An 18,223-nucleotide genomic window follows, 5' to 3' on the forward strand; every position below is an offset into this window, starting at 1 on the left:
TGAAAGTAATTAAATATGTTCGCAAATAATGATAAAATAAATACTCAGAAATACATAACATATTGTTACCACATATCAGATTATTATATACAGAGGAAAAAATTATCATTTAAAGCAGGGGTGTCAAACATGCGGTCCACGGGCCAAATTTGGCCCACCAGAGGTTCCAATCCGGCCCGCAGGATGACTTTGCAAAGTGAAAAAATTACAGAGAAGACATTAAGTGCAATTTTTCAATACAAGTAACTACTATTTCAAATTTGTCCTCTGGGGTCGCATAAAATCATATTACTGACAGAGCGCCTTGAATAGCGCTTTTTTTTCTCAAAGTGAGAAAATAGATTACTTGCTGTTTGCATAATCCGGTTGAGATTCATAAAGACTTTTTAGAGCACTATAAGATGATTCAATTAGCACTTAAGTTTACATATATGTAAACTTGTTACAGCAGGAATGGTGGATCCACAATCTTCAAAAGGAGCCACATATTGTACGCGTGTCTACCATACATGTGCATGCGTCACAGGTGCGCTCCACAACTACTAACACTAGCACTACACCCTTGCTTACTGTCCAGCAAGCATACTGTCCCTGCTGCAGCTGAGGGGTCCAAAATAGTCTACTTTACCTTCTTCCTCATTATTATAATCTCTCTGTTCTTTTGCTGTAAACATTACACTCTGTGTCAGAGAATGGGTAACCTGTGTGTTCGGTGGGTTAGCTGCAGGTTTCAGTGCTTAAAGAGTAAAATATTCAACCCACTATGAGACTCATCATGACGGAAAATACAACAGCTGTTTTTATGGAAAGATGGTTCATTAAATGTGAACATTTTCAGAATGTACTTTGCACTGAAACAAAGGGAAACATTTAGAGTTGTCATTATGTATAGGGTTAATTATGTTATGATTTTACGGTCCGGCCCACTTCAGATCAACTTGTGGCCCCTGAACTGAAATGAGTTTGACGCCCCTGATTTAAAGCTTAAAAAATATGAAATAATATAATGAACAAAACAAAATAGTGCAATAAAAGTTGAATATAAAAATACAGACTCAGCTTTGAAAAACAGCCAGGGGCGTATCCAGACTTTTTACACTTGGGTGGTCCAGCCCGGGCACTGATTTATGCAGGGGTGGCACAAAGTATTAAAGTATTAATCCACACACACACACACACACACACACACACACACACACACACACAGAGAGAGAGAGAAATTAATACGTTGTTTTTTTTGTTTTTACCTGTCCTGTCACCAATAGTCATATGCACATCATATACTAACATTAAGGTCTCATACGTGTGTTAAATTCCCATGAATTAATGTTTAACTTAAAAAAGTAACAACATACAAAACTCCATAGTTATTTTTTTTCACAATGAAAATTGCTAACAAAAGGATATTAGTCGCATTGAAAAGCACATTTTCCATGTCTGACAGGCAAATATTCAATAATAGTTTAGGATTTTGGGGTGGCACATAAGGTGGCCAATCACATCTAAATTTGGGGATGGACAAGACACCTCCACAGACACGCCCCTGGAAAACAGGTGCACCAATGATTCATATTTGCTAATGGGCTTTCCTCCCCACTTAGCAGGATCATTATAGATGTCAATAACAATCAGTACAAATAACATTTGCAACAATCAGATACCACTATGTGATTTTTTGTGACTTATCTCAGTCACTGACTGCATCCAGGGTGAAGACAGGTGTAGGATTTGCAATGAAAAGGTGCTTCATCTTCAGTTTTGAGAAGATTGTAAGATTTAAAATTGTAATAACTCCTTTTTCTTTTTAAAGTAACTGATACTCTTGTGGAGTTTTTGTTGTTGTTGAAGCTACTTACACAGCTACCCAGGCCCTCACATAACCAGGCACTGATACATCCCCAAAATCACACAGAAACACTACCAGACACACACATACACAAAAGCAAAACACACACGGCAAAAACATCATTCCAAACAAATCGTGTGCACACTCACACCCTCTACAGTCTATTTCACACACATACAAACAGGGTAACACCTGCAGCAGTGTTTCATAAACAAACACACGTAAAAAGGGTTATTTATCTTTCCAATTTTCTTGATTTTATGAATTAAACCATTATCCCTCTTTTTCTTTCCTGTCAAATCTCATTATCACATGAAAAAAGCAATTATAAACGAAGATACCTGTCAATTTTGAGCCCACAGTATCTCTACTTCAATCATGTCTCTTAGATTCAAAAGAATATTTGAGTACTTACCTCAAATGTTTCCTCTTCAGGGGCTTCAGGGGCTATTAATACATCATAGATAATTTCATTTATTGTCAATAGAATAGGACAAACAGCTGATGAGACTTTGGCCACTGTTTTGAACCTTTATTAGGAGAAATCGTTTCTCAGAAGAAACCAACATAAGAGTGTGCAAGTCAGCAAGAGACAAAGAGAAAAAGAAGGGGCTGATATTACACTTTGTTATTCTGCATATCGGAGGCATTAAACACTGTATTTCCTGCAGTGAACCTCCTACAGCTACTATAGGCAGACAGTTAATGACATTATTGACCAGCAGATTTAGAATTGATTAATTCAGTGTTCAGCAAACAAGGGTTCATTGTGTATGTCTGATGCAACAAAGTCCTGAACAATACATGAGAAACTAGACAAATGGTGGGTTTTTTTCCTGAGTTTTGGTAGACTGAGCCTTAAGTCCTGAAATTTCATTACTTTTCACCTGATGAATTATTACTGAACAGACCTTTTCTACAGTTATACTCCACAGTATACATCCACTTGAAAAAAAAACAAATATATGGATTAAAAAAAGGTCCATCAAATCTTATTTTTTAAAAAATCTGATCAAGAAACAATGCACATTTTTCTTAAGAGCATTTTTTAAATAAAATAAAAGGGGAATGTCAGGTTTTCTTACAAAATGTTCTTCCCTTTATGGCTGAAAATGTGTGGCATTTGTTCCAAACACTGTTTTCATACAGTGAATTTACCCTCCATTCTTATTGAAACATACAAATTACAGTAAAAATGTGCAAAAAAGAAAATTATTAGATGCAGCCCTGAAAGCATGTGAAGAACAAATAAACATACTTTACTAAACAGCATGCATTTCTTTAAAAAAAAAAGTAATAAAAAACAGAACATGCCTCAAATTAAACATTAACCGAATATGATTGTACAGATCAAATATAAGTTTCACCATACCGTTACAACAGCTGCTGAAAATACACTTTATATAAACACTAACATGTGACAAACTTATGGTGGCTTTTAGTGAAAAAGCATAGTGTGTAAGAGTTACAGCAGAGGGAGCTTTCCTCCTATGTCCTCTTTTAGGTTTTCCTCCCTTTTTCCCTCCTTCTCTCCACAGTCCCTTTACTCTTCTGGTGTTTGCTCTGGACCTGCCAGCAGCTCAGAAAGTCACACTCACTTCCACAGTTTTCCATCAAAGTCTGAAGGAGAAATTGAGGTAAGGATGTCATGAATATTATGTCATATTTCTTGAAACTATATCTTTGTACATGTTGGATGATTTTTTTACAGGATCACACTCACCGTTATTGCAGTCTTTGGCCATATCTCTCTCTTTCAGCAGGTTGTTTTTGTAGTCTGAAGGTTGAAGACATACAGGTTCTGAAAAAGCAACAACACATTTCTTATTTATGTGTGTTTTACGTTGTGTGTGTTTGTGTTTTTGAATGAAGCTTACAGTACCTGAATTCAGAGGTGCTTGGTTACAGGCCCTAAGCTCTGTGCACTCTAAAGATACTTCATCCCTACTGATCCTGCTTCCCCTGCACAGAAATAAACATTTCTCTGTTTACGATTTGTTCACTCTGAAGGAAAAACACTACATGATTTATTCTATAGTGACGTCTTACCGATCAGTTCCACGCAGCTCATACTCCAGCCCTGAAAAATTCATGAAACACTGTATCTCAGGTACAAACAATTGTGATCCTTAAAATGGACAGACTTATTATAAATATTTAATCAAAGCTTTGGAAACATGCCAGAAACATGGAGCGGGTTGAAATGCATGGGAGTCACAATACCTCTCTTTTTGCGTCGTCGAGTCAGCACGATGACAGCGACAACAATGAACGCCAGCAGTAAGAAAGTTGCCAGGAAGTAGCCCAGATGCTGCATGAAATAACCTCTATGCTCAGGGAGGATGACATTCACCACACGAGGACTCTCTGGCTCTTCAATCCCTGAAGGAAAAACATGAATAACATGAAACATACTGAGTTATCTCATATATTGACAGAGCATGTAAGAGGACAGTAAATAATCCCCATTATATTATGGAGGCAGTTCAGTATGCTTTCAAATAAAAACACAATAAATTGAGGAGTGTTTAGTGTCAAATTCTAACTGTGATATATTGGATTGTTGCGTTGGATTTACAATAGGCAATAAACCAGCATTTCAACAAAACTAAACATCTCTATTCCCCCCGAGGCTCCTCTCTTTTTCATTTTTATCCAAAAGCCAGAGACGGAGAGTGAGGGAGAAGGGGAGTTAAATGTCAAAATGGTGCTCTGTGGTAATGACTTCCAGACCTGATGTCATGCAGCTGTTATTTTTTTTCCTCCTCAGAAAAAAAAACACACAGACTGACCAGAAAAAAGGCGAAGTGTGAGGAAAGAGAGAGGCAAACTCTGTTATGTGGTCTGTCTGCATCTCTGTATGAGTTTTCCATTTAGGTCCTGTTTTTACAAACACACAAGTCTGGCTTCTGCATGCATGGAAAATACATCTGTGACACCTTCAAATGGAGCTCACTGGGGAAAGCTGCAGTCTGACAGGCAGGCTGGCCTGAACACAGATCTGCTGAAAGCTCACAGGCTGACAATGCCCTGCACTGTTAGTTTACACTTTGTGACTGTAATTATTTTAGGTGACAAGAAAGGAAGATAAATGCTGGGCTTGTAGTTGCATGAGTGCAACAACTATAAAATCATGTTAGAGCAGCTGAAAGCTTTAAAAAGGTACTTGTTGGTTTTATATTTTAACAATTATGCCTTGATTCTTATGCAGCATGATCACAGAAAAATATAAAATATAAAAGATGTCAGATATTAGATTATCCCCTCTTGAATGTTTTTCTTAAATATATCTTTACTCTTTGACCCATCATTAGAGCAGCTACTTCTTGCATAAGTAAAACTCTGATCATGCTTTCAAATTCAGCCAATCATGAAGAGAACATGATTCTAACTTAATCACACCTCTGCACCACGGACTCGGTCTGCAATTATCACCCGTCACTGCCCAATGAACCTGACATACATGATAACGCAAAAGACGTGTCCTAGGTCATCGTCTCTGGAGCTCAACTGTCAAAACCGACGCTGCAGCCGTGTCCCAGCAGAGGCCTGTTACCACTGTCCTGACAGATCTGACAAGCGTGCACGTATAAGCTGGTATCTCACATATGCTGCAGAGAGGTTAGCCTGGGTCTTTTTTCTCCAGAGGGATATGCATCATTTGCAAGTCAATGAACTGGAAGGGGAGGATCTTCATTTGCACAGATAGAGGTTTTTGTTGGGTTTCTGACAGCTCACAAAACGCCTGCTTCATGTTTACCCAGGAATGATAATCTATTTGTGCATGCCATAAATAATTACATCATTAAAGTGAAACGTTCTCATGACGGATGATTGCTGGCTCCTTCATGCGCACAAACAACTTGGATTTAATCTAAAACGCTTTAAGACTAGTGGTGCATGAAGGAGAGATGAATGCTTAAGAGGATGTTTGCTTAAAGCATGCAGGCAGGATGCCATTTTTTTCCACGTGTGCATTTCTGCCAAACATACTCATAGAGCTTATAAGAAGCTGTCATTTCTTTACAGGACAGCAGGATCTATACTAGTCCAAAACATACCTTCATCCCCTCCCCTTACTCTGCGCTTTCATGTCAGCTGGCCCAGATGTTGAACAGATGTGTGAGACTTCCTTTAACTGCTGGTAAACACGCCTCCACTACACTAGAGGCTGATACCAATCAGCAGAGAAACAGAGCAGACTGGGAGAATAGAAAGATAAATAAGACTGGAGATACAGAGTAACCAGTCTAGACACGTGGTTGGGACTTTTTGGAAAACAGGTTACATGGAGGGGGAAAAACACACAAGATATGATCCTCCACTCCCCCAAATTACTAGCTGTTGGAGCCGACTCCTCTGCTCAGTGTGGTTAAAATGTCTCCAGCTGTAAACGAGAAGGCTGTAAATAAAGAAAAAGTCAGCAAGGAAAATGCAACCACTTCTTTTACTGCCAATTTAAAGCTGTTTACAGTGAACAGCTTCTCAAGCCAGAGCTACATGAAGTTAGCTCTGAAAGGCTAAGCAACAAAGAGGAAGATTTCTGTTTTTCTTCCCATGGCTGCTTCTACATTCCTTCGATCTCCTCCCTCCCTTTTCCGCCTCAAACTCAAAAACAGAGGTCAGAGGAAAGAATTGGCAAGAGGAGGAGCTGATTTAACTGACCAACTATGCCTTTAAATACGCCCAAAAAACCCAGGAGCTGTGTTGTCTCACTTTGCACAATTCAGCCGAGAAACCATGCGGGGAAAAACATTAACCATCACTAGCATCTGGAAAAACAAAGTCAAGGTGGTGGCTGTGGTGTGTTTTCAATTCTGAGTGACCTACTTGGCTCTGGATGATCTTTCTGGGGAATTTTGGGTGCTTTAGTGGGTGCAGATGGAATTGGAGGTCCAACCACAAGCCTGAAGATGCGTCTCTCGCTCAGACCGCAGTAGTGATGATGAAGATTGCAGGAGTACAGGCCTTTGTCGACAGGCTTCAGCTCAGAAATAGAGAGTGAGAAGTCCCCTAAAGTGAAAGCATCCTCCTCCACACTCATCTTCATCTGAGCGAAGAGAGGTCCATAATCCCGGCGCTCTCCAGAGGCGTACAGGTCCACCAGGCGGTTGGCCCTGTCAGGACGCACTCCCGGGGGCTGGAAATCCCAATGAGCCACCTGCTGCTGGTCCTCCTGGAGACCCTCCCTCCACAGGGGGCGCCGGTTAACACAGGGCAGCACAACTGACCTGCCCAGCAAGACGACGAAGACCGTCTTCTCTCCATCCCAGTATCGCTTCTCTTTCCGAGCTGGAAAATAAGACGTTAAATGGATCACTATTTGATGCATTATGACCAATGGATTAGTAGTTGATTATAATCTGGAAGCCTCACCTGATTTAGTGACATTGAGCTGGATTTGAATGGACTGGTGGATCTGACAGTAGTGGTGGTGCAAGTTACAGGTATAAACTCCTCTGTCTGTTGTGACCACATCTGAAAAAATAAGCAAACAACCATGAGATGATATTTTAATAGAGTCCAAACATCACAATCTAAAATCAGAAAGCATTTCTCCTTATACAAAATGTAATGTCATCACTGTCACACATTATGAGGTTATGATCTACTTGGTTTAGTGGTTTTATCTAGACAAGACTGTGAATTGGTCACAGTCTGTCAAAATGTGAACTATCAGCTTTGGACGGCCTTTCTTCTGTATTTCTAATAAACGATTGTCAGCTCTGGCACACGTGTCCAACAGAGATGAACTAATTAATGGTATAAAATATTTTCACAACAGATTTTCAGTTATGGCTAAAAGCAAACCAGAGAGGTGCTAACGTTTAGCTTGTTGCATATCAGTATATTTGGTAGACTTTATGACTTTAAAGAATCTCTATTATTACACTGCTTCTCAGCTGATCAGCAACCAAAACACAATGAAAAGTCATGCGGATAACTTAGCCATTTGACAGCAACAAAGCAAGCTAATGGTTCAGGTTACTTTGTTTGTACCGAGCAGCAACCTCCAGTCTAAAGATATGAGTCCAATGCGGAAGTGCTAAAAACTGCAGTTCATCAAGGATCTGCTTGAGGCTGGCTCCGGAAGTACTGGAAACTACATACACACCAGTTCAAAAAAGCCGATCTTTACAGCAGAAATAAACATGTTTACAGCCTGGTTTAAAAGAAGAGTGTAGTCTGGATAACTCATTTCTTGATCGACTCACGCTGTGAGGGGGGTGAATTTTTTTCTAACGCGGCAATTTTGAAGATATTGAGATTACGAGTCTTCCAATGAGAGGCACAGCTGACTTGATTGACAGGCGGGAACACTGTAGCTGTTAGCTAGGAGGCTCAAAGCCCGCCTCTTTACGTCACAATCTCTCGACAGCAGCAATATGGCTGCCGCCGATGATTTGCCTCAAAACAGCGCTTCAGAAACAGATGGGTGACGTCACGGATCCTAAGTCAATTTTTTATACAGTCTATGTTTGACACCCAATAACAAAACAACCATAACATGAAACAGAACAATATGGATTAAAATAAAAAAAAATCTCACTGCCAGTCGCTGCATGAACACTAATGTTAACTATTGGGCACTTACAAGCTTTCTCTAGCCAACAAGTGTAACAGAACACTGTCTCCAAAAGCATTAACTCCTAGCTAGCTTAATGCTAGCAGCAGGACCAGAAGCCTTAGCGAGCTAGGAACTTTTTTTCTAGCTAATGCAATGTTGCAATGTTGAATGCTAACATTTGTTGTTTTCTAACAGTAGCTAGCCGTCTTTTTTATATGTTATAGTCTGAACTATGACCCAATGTCCCTTTAGACTTTCACTACGAAATGTTTGCAATTTTCAGATACTGTTTGTTATATAACTTACATCCCAGAATGCAACAGTATTCTAGCGTTGTGGCTTCCCACTCTGAGTGTGGAACAGTGCTGCCATGTAAATGGTGAATAAACTCTCTGTTCAACAATTTGATGCTCAGTACTGGAGTATTACCATTATATCATCCCTGTCAAGTAAATGAAAATTCAGGTCTCACTGTTGATGATGAGGGAGAAGTTGCCGTCGTTGAAAGCAGAGTCAGGGATGGCGACGCGTCCCTTGTTGAAGCCGTTGTAGACCCTCAGTCGTGCTCCAGGGGACATGTCCAGGACTCGCTCCACAGAATATTCAGGGCTGCTGTGGACCACGTCCCAGTGCACCACCCTCTGTCGGTCCTTCAGTCTGTCCTGGGTCCACACCATGCGGGGGCTGTGGCACGGCAGGACGGCCTTAGAGCCTGCAGGGAGGGTGATGTTTTTGGCCTCCACCACCACACCGAGCCTGCTGCTGCCGCCGCTCTGAGCCCATGCTGAAACAGAATAATAAACACATTAACTCAATGATGGAGAGAGGAGAATCAAACATTAACTACTGGACATTCAGCTTTTATGCAGGGAGTGTGAAGAAGAAATACAAATGTCTTACCTCCTGACAGGAAGAGCACAGCAAGAACTGAAACAAACCAAAAACAAGTAGTTAGAGTTTAGTTCAACCAGATCATTGAATTCATACTAAACCAGGAAAAACAAAAGGAAACATTTCTGTCACTTCTTCCTGCAGCATGAAAGGTCTTCCTGTTAATCAAAAACCTTGAGGAATATGTGTTATTCAATTCAGCAAACTGTGACAGTTCAAGAGTTTAGTTTTGACCTGGACTGACCCAACAGTGAAGAATTTAAGCTCTGGAGCAGATGTGGGTTCAGTGAGAGGACTGTTACAAAGAACAGAGGAATACTGCAGAAACAAAGACATGGTAAAGTGGAGGACTTTCAAACAGAAACCTTCCTCACAGGAAAACGAAAGCAGAACAAAGTCTACCAGATGTTTAAATATATTTTGCTATTCGTGTCGTCCCACTCAAGAGAACAGAAATTTTCCAACAGCACATTTCTGGTCCTAATGTATTTTTTTCCCACAGTGCTATTTGGTCGCCTGTTTGCAGAAGATCCAGCGGAGATGCGTGCAGCCAAAGCATACAGAGCCTCTATTCATGCTGGCTGCTGCAAGGCCATGATCCTGAGGGGATGAAGAACCGGGTGACTATTCAGCACACTTCAGTCACACTGCCTGGTGTCAACATTACACACCTGTGTATTTTTACTGCTCTTACTGTGAGCTATGGAGGCCAGAGGTGCAGCGCTTTCCATGTGCTGTTGTTTCAAAAATGTACCAAGTGTGTTGATGGATTATGGGGAATAAGATTTAAAAAAGAATATTATTTGAATTACAGATATAAAAAATTATATAAAGCTATGGTTGATGGAGATTTGAAACACCACAAATCAATATCAACAAATGAATACATCATTTTATGGTAAAAGCAATTAAAAAAAACTAACACTTACAGCCAATTAAAACCAGGATACGCTCTCTTGCCTAATTCCTTTTTAAAAAGTGTTGGTACATTATGTTAAGGACAGCCAGCAGGTGGTTTCAGAGCTTTGAGGCATGATGGGCTTTTGAAACAGTTTCAAGATTCTTTTGAGTGGACAGAGGGATGTAATGAAATATTTTTACTTGAGTTAATATGTTGCATTTTGGGGCTGTCAAATTATTAATCTCTTTCAATCCAATTGTTTCCAGGACTTTTATATTTAATTATGATGAATTGGAGGCACCGTTGGCCTAGCAGTCTAAACGCACGCCCCATGTACAGAGGCTACAGCCCTCGTCACAGAGGTCGCGGGTTTGATTCCAACCTTGACCATTTACTGCATGTCCTCCCCAACTCTCTAGTCCCCACATTTCCTGTCTCTCCTCGGCTGTCCTGTCCATTAAAGGCAAAAAATGCATAAAAATATACATTTAAATTATGATTAATTGCATGTCTTAAAATTCCAGTATTTTGCATTCCAAAACATTTTTTTAGTCCATATTAACAATGTAAAGCAATTCCTCACAGTGTCTTGATTTGGGAATCAAATGAATGCAATGAAATGCACATTATAATCTTGACTTTAGACACTGCTACACCTGCCTGGTACTTCCTGCAAGAATGTCAATTTTACCATTCTAGAAGATTTAAAGTGACATCATTCACAAGTTTGTGAAAATGGGGAGAGAGTTTGTGAAGCTGTACTCTCACTGGACAGAATTATGATTCACCAGGTTTACACATCATAAGATGATTCATTTTCTATAGTTTTACTACAGTAGGAAAAAAAAAGTGTATTGATGCACTATAGACGCTTGCCTTCTTTAGTATCATACCCATGTTTGGAATACAGTTATCGATATGTCAAGCTGTTAACATGACCTGCCTGTTAGCCTATCAGCCTACCGGTATTATAAACTCTTGTCTCTCTCTCTGCCTCAGGTCATATTTATGTCAATAACACGTTTTTACTTTGTGCATGTCGTAGCTTTTTGACAACACACTAACCCGTTGTAACCAAGACGTGAGGGTGTTCAGTTTTAACTGCCAGTCTGCAAGGTGGAACTTATTGAAACAAATTGTTCCACCTTTGACTTGTCTTCATATGTATTAAAGGGAAGTGTAATGGGAGTAAGAGAGTTGCAATGTGTGGCCTCAGGTCCTGCAGGATGAAATACAGCTACAGCTGTGTTTGAGCGCCATACCTCTCACACTTGTGCAATGCTGCTATGTAACATAAAATCATACCAACATAACGTTTTTGAGGAGTTCAGTGCGTAACCACAAAGGTATGGTGACGATGGAACTGAGTTATGGTGCTGACACAGAACTGCAATGTGTAAGTGGATTAAGTGTGACACCTACCCGGTAGCTGTGGTTATAACCACCATAAATGACTAGATAGAAATGACCAATCCATGTTTGTTTTTGTAAGTTATATAGAGTTATCAGGATTTGTTTCAGTCTGTTTAATAACCAGCTAAAAATGTTCACAGAAGCTTTAAGTTACAGATGTAAAGACCTTCTTCACCACCGCACTGAAGCACAAATAAGATTCCACTCAATCCCTGACAGAGGTATCCAAAAACCACAAATCCAATCTGCAGAGAATGTGTGTGGTACAGTCGACAACATGCCTTCTCTTCCAGATGATTAACTCATCATGGCTGATTCTCTGCATATGTGATCACACAGGCAACAGGCACGCTAAGAGTCTGTTTATCTCCTTTCATGAAAACAATACTTCACCGCAGTACTGCTACTGTGCTCCAGCAGAGCATGCTGAGATTTTAGAAGTATGAACTAGTTTAATAATGACATTTCAAGCAGAATTATAAAAGCACACACTGGCAATAGCAGAGCAGACCTCATGCTGGAAAACTCTGGTGGGTTTTCTATTGAGGGGTAAAAACTTTCTTGCAGAAGGTAAAACAAAGTGTCCCGGCCCCTGTAATTTTCTCTCATCCTGTCTCCAGACACACGCAGGCTGGTGACTCACAAGGCTGGTTTAGCTCTAAAGACTTAACAATGTGCTATTGAGTTACCGGCTTTAATAACAGGCATTTACCAAATGACGGGCAAAATCACTGCTGCTATTAGACACCCCAGGGGTCACATTGAGAATCGTTTAACGGTTATTGTCCTCCAAAGTAAAACAGAGAAAAAGTTGTGTATGTTAAACTCAACAGAGAAGCATGTATCAACTCAGCATAATTTCTCTGATTCATGGATGATGTGGGTGTGTTCAGTTTACTCACAGCAGTGTCATAGGATGAGAAAAAAACAAACAAATGTGTCCAGCTGCAGACTCAGCTAAACATACAAAGATGCATTCAGGGGCCTGCAGACTCTGTTGACTCTACTGTGGAGACACTCAGGTGTGCATTACATGGCAGCCAAGACTTTAAAGATATTTTTAGTTATATAAATTGCATAGTGTTACATAATTTAATTTTACAGTTCTTTTTCTTGTTTAGGTTTTTTCCATAATGCTTCTCGGGCCCTGAAATTATTTGCTGCCAGTTTTGAAAGTAGAAACTTTTCACAAAAAGAAAACAGAAGATCAGGCTTTTTAACATTTTCCAAAGCAATGGAAGTCGTTACAAAAGGCTTTCTTTGTTTTTAGTTATCTTAAACATATTTTGTTTATTTTCCTTATGTTCTGCCCCTTGTGTCTGTTTTTCATTTGATTTCTTATTCATATTGCTCAGTTTTTGCATATGTTTTAATTATGTTGTCTATTTTGAATGACTCTTTTGTTTCCTTTGTTGTATTGTAAAGCATTTTCAGCTGCTGATTTTATTAGAAAACATTGTGCATGTATTTTATTATACATTTCATTATTATAGTAAACAGATGCAACAAGGCTAGTTGCATTGTGTTGGTCTTCATGATTAAAAGCTATCCAATAGTTTCCACTTACATGTGGGTTAAAAATCTGATGGGTTTTTTTCAATAATTTTTACATATTTAAACAAATTACATACTTATGTATATGAAACAGGTTTATTTTGGTATATCCGTGTATTTATAAGTAGTTACTGAGGGATCACTTTGTGCAGGATTGGGTGAAGTATGTCCAGTTTAAACCTTCTTGGTCACATTTAATGTGTAATAAATGCAAAATGTTTTGTTATATCTGTGAAACCAACTTAATATAACTAAACTGGGAGTATCATCTCAATATATGGAGCCCCTTTGTTCCTGTAAAAGTGTACTGCTAAACTACAAAGTTACACAAAGTCCATGGAGCTGCATAAAACACAAACCTATTACCTCATGAACTTTCCGCCTCAAATGAGCAGCTGCATGTTTATGATCTTATTTTGATCAAAACAGCAGTTCTTGTATTTTCCATGCCCTTTTGTTGGTGGTCGTTAATTAAGACAGCAGCAATCATAAACATGGTTGAGGTTTTTTTTTAGCCCCCTCCACATCCCCACAGCACTGACTCAAAGCAGCCCACTCATGGTGAAACACTCATTACTGACACATATAATGACTGGGTGCAGGATTGTGCTGACTCCTCGGCTCAGACCACAGTTAACAAGAAACAGATTGGGCTCAAGCCATAAAAAAAAAAAGTCCCACAAACACAGTTTCCTCAAGCTGAGACGAGTCAAAGCCATGGAGGATACTGTATATGCTTTGATTTACTTTGAAGTCCACGAGGCTGCCCGTCCTTTTATATTTTAATATCTCCAGGTATATATACAGACAAGCTTTCAAAAGAGAAAAATTTGACTTATTTTATCATTTTGACTGAGAAAATACTAACTCAACTTTATTTATAAAGCACCTTTCATACATAAACATATGCAAGTGCTTCAAAGAATAACACAGAGACAGAAAACAACAGCAATGGTAAAATTATAAAAGGCAGGATTATAAATAAAATACTTAAAAATTAAATAAAATCAATACAGTAATATTAATAAAATAAGTAATAGTGGAAAGAAAAGTTAAAAAATAAGGTAGTGTAACAGTGAATAGTGTAAGATAAACTAAATATATTAACAGACCACATTATTATCTAGTTCTAATACCTTTTGGAATATTTTAAGTGCGTTTAGGAATAATGTTAAATTCAGGATGTTTGGTCAAGAGTAAATAACACGCCTATATTCAAATAAAAAATATAAATTGAAGTAAGGGTCCTGGGAATAAAAAGTGCGCACCTTGTCAGTAAAATGCGCTAAAAACGTTGCCTTTGAGTAAAAACTTAAAAAATGGCCACATAAACAGGCAAAATGAGTCCTTTTAGAAGTGCACCGAGAAGAAACATCAAAGTATATTGTTCGTAGATACAAAAGCTCATATTGCACAACCATTAAAGGACAAACTGTTGAAAATGTATTTTAAGGTTCATCTAAAAGGGCAGACATGAGTTGTGACCTGCTTTCTGCTTTTGTTCCCGACGGCAAATTCTAACCTGGTTTCAATTATAGACCAAGAAAGTTTCCTGAAGACACTTTTTATATTAAAAAAACCCAGTAAAGACAACTTACCGTGAAGAAGAGTCAAGTTGAGCTGCATCATGCAATGAGCCGAGATGAAAGCCCCACGGAGGTGGAATGAGCATCAATGGATAAAACAAAAGGCTTGAAGTTGAGCGAGCAGCAGCGGCTCAGCTGTGTTTTGTTGTACTTCTGCTGTGTGGAGTCTGCACGAGCTCCGCCTCCACCCCTCCATGAAATCCAACACTGCTTTGCTGTAAACCAGCAGTGCTCACGAATAACATGTGTACAATAAACTTTGGAATGCTACTGTTTTTTTCACTGATAACACACAGACATGGGCTAATGATGAAAATGCATCAAAGTATCCTCCATTAATAAATACAGTCGGAAAATGGTTTTGAGAACAAGTTATAGAGTTCAACCAAAGTAGAGCCTTAACATTAAGTTAGCATTACTACTTTTCTTAAAGATGCTGTAGGGAATTTTTACTCATTATGAAACAGACTGACACTAGTGATACTGTCACTGTACGGGCTACAAAAGCAGTCAGTAACTTCAAAAAGGTTATTCCAGTGAAGCTATTATTGCCTCAAACTGTTGCTCCAAGGTAGGTGTTACGTTAAAGCTGCTGTTGGTAGAAATGGTGTAAAAAAGGTTCCTTTTTTCTGCTGGGTTTGGAGAAAAGGTCATAATGTCCATCAGTACCATAGACTGTAAATAAAAATGGACAGTGTTGCTCCGCCTCTTCCCGTTGTACAGTTCTGAAGCCAAAAAATTCCAGCCAGAGCCTGTGAAGCCTTTGTAATAAGCTCCGCCCTACAGCGTAACGTCACAAGCAAGCGGCAAACTCCGGTCTCAAACGATGAAGCCAATGCGGAAGTGATATAAACTGCAATACATCGAAAATCCGCTTGAGGCTGGCTGCAGAAACACCGGAAACTACATAGATATGAATGGGAAAAAGACGATCTTTGCAGCATTAATAAACATGTTTACAGCCTGGTTCAAAAAACGGCTTGGCCCTACAACGCTAATCTCTCTAATGGCACACACTGTACGGGGGGTGAATTTTTTTCTAACATGGCGGTTAAGAAGATATTAAGATTATGAGTTTTGCCCAAATAAGGACATGACTGACGTGACTCCCGGTCGGGAACACACAGCCATTGGCTAAGAGACTCACACTACGTCACACTCTGCCTAGTTGAGTTCCGCATTACCAATATGGCTGCTGCCGTCGATTTGCTTCAAAACAGCTCTCAGGAACAGATGGGTGACGTCACGGATACTACGTCCATATTTTTTACAGTCTATGGTCACAAGACGCTGTGTGCCCTTTGAAGTTTCGTTCTACGGCAGCTGTGAATCAAAGGAAACCCAGAAGTAAAACCCAGTTTTTTAAACTCTAATGACTAACGAAAAATAAACATTTCAGAAAAAAGAGGCCTTGGACACAAAACAGTCAAAAACTAACTACATATAACCACAGCATACGGATGTGAGAAACATTTGTACGACGTGTATTTATTTTTTAAAGTTTGACTGAGACAGATTTTTTTTACCTATACTGCAGCCAGCCTCCAGGGGGCAGTCACACTGCTGAAAGCCTCACCACCAGGGCCGTATCCGGCACGCTTGATCGGTACTCATCGGTTGGTGGAGTAATGTGAGACTGTTACGAAATCTCTGTGTTTTCCAATGTCTTTGTATCAAGTAATGTTAGTATTCCCCTCGTTCCCGTTATCATGGACCAATCATAGCTAATCTCCAATCCTCTGTCCTGATTGGTTAAGGGGCGGCCCCTACTACTTCATCAGATTGGTTATGAGTTCGGCACTATCATGACTGCACACACCGATCTGTGTTGGGGGGCTAAGAGGAAATCTGGTTTGGAGGGATATTGTTGACATTTGAAGTCCCTCTCTCTGAACAGATGTTTACTCTGTGACTACCAACAGCAGCTTTAAATGGTAAAAAGCATGCTCCTCTGCAGAGTCAGCCTTTTTGTTTTACCATAGTAATGAGTCTCCGCAAGCAATATATTGAGAAAGCGGGATGAGATTATTTGTTGAAAACAGTACTTACACATACACAGGACAAAATTGGCATCAAGTGAAGAGGTACCATTATGACTTCAGGGGGCACCACAATCACCAAAAACAAAGGCTGTGTAATGGCTATCGGTTGTCTTCCTTTCTTACGAATGTGTCTACAATTACTTATTTATATAACCATCCTTGAGTGACGACATGACAATGTTTTACGCGTTGAGTCGGCCCGGTGAACTCCTGCACACAGTTAAACAACCGTGACGCTCCGCTGCACTCATTTATTGAGAACTACCTAACACTTATTTAAAAAATACTTCACTTCCTGCCTCCTAGTCACATGACTACCAGAGCCGTGTAGGACAGCAAATTTACAGGTACAAAAACAGGAAATGAACCAGCGAATATAACACTATTCTTACCAAAACTTAACAAAAGGTTTCACTCTCTGTATTCTAACAAGATATATTATTCAAATAATATAAACAAAACTTATAACTGTGAAATGGCGCTTACAGGCTGTTTAAATAATGGACGTAGTGACGTATCTGTGACGTCACCCACCTGTTTCTGAAGCGCCGTTTTGAAGCCAATCGTCGGCCGGACTTCTGTCGAGCTAGTGAGAGGTAAATAGGCGGGCTTTGAGCCTCCTAACCAATGGCTACAGTGTTCCCGCCTGTCAATCAAGTCAGCTGTGCCTCTCATAATGGAAAACTCGGGATTTTGATATGATGAAACTGCAGCGTTATGAAAAAACTCACCCCCCGTACAGTGTGTGCCGATGGAGAAATTAGCTATTCAGACTACACTTATTTTTTCAACCAGTCTGTAAACATGTTAATAATGCTGTAAAGATTGGCCTTTTTTTATTTTTGTATGTGGTTTCCAGTACCTCCAGAGCCAGCCTCAAGCGGACACTCCAGAAACTGCAGTTTCAACACTTAAGCATTGGCTTTAATTCTCACGGCTGAAGGTTGACACTTGCACAAAAACCAAAAGTTCCTTACAGGAGCTTTAAACTCTTTAGCTTTTACAGACACATTTCATATATTTTGTTTGCAATTGAGAAAAATGCTTTTAAAACACTAGTCTCTTCAGATATACATGTTATGATAACAGTATGTCATCATGTTTAGAGGAAAGGTGCGTGAAAGATATTTGCATCTATAAAAGTAGTAAAGCTGATTTATAAATTGAAGTCATGCTTTAAGGCCTGTACAGGGGGTTTGATTACCCAGGCTCATTTTAAGTTTTAAAGTTGTCACATGGTTGACTGTTATTTCCTTTCATGAATGATGATCTAAAAGTAAATAAACAATAGTAATTCAAGAATGACTCTTTTCAGAATTTGCACAATACTGCCCCCCACTGCAAGAGAAGGAAAATATAAATTGTCCTATAAACCTACAACCAACATGTAAGTAGGCAACAGAATATGTAGGTCAACATGCC

The 18,223-nt window shown here is 39.5% G+C and overlaps 1 protein-coding gene across 1 annotated transcript; it reads right to left on the reverse strand.

The window, feature by feature from the left end:
- Positions 1-2,363: 2,363 nt before the first annotated feature.
- Positions 2,364-15,362, reverse strand: LOC117822156 (matrix remodeling-associated protein 8-like). The gene is made up of 10 exons (XM_034696828.1): positions 14,772-15,362; positions 9,315-9,341; positions 8,887-9,198; positions 7,223-7,324; positions 6,677-7,138; positions 4,070-4,228; positions 3,896-3,926; positions 3,729-3,808; positions 3,570-3,647; positions 2,364-3,466 (listed from the first exon to the last, which is right to left on the reverse strand). Exons 1-10 carry the CDS (start codon positions 14,800-14,802, stop codon positions 3,441-3,443), a joined length of 1,308 nt encoding a protein of 435 aa, XP_034552719.1. The 5' UTR covers positions 14,803-15,362; the 3' UTR covers positions 2,364-3,440.
- Between the last annotated feature and the right edge of the window lie 2,861 nt (positions 15,363-18,223).

Source organism: Notolabrus celidotus, chromosome 11 (assembly GCF_009762535.1).
Source record: "Notolabrus celidotus isolate fNotCel1 chromosome 11, fNotCel1.pri, whole genome shotgun sequence".
Taxonomy (NCBI): domain Eukaryota; kingdom Metazoa; phylum Chordata; class Actinopteri; order Labriformes; family Labridae; genus Notolabrus; species Notolabrus celidotus.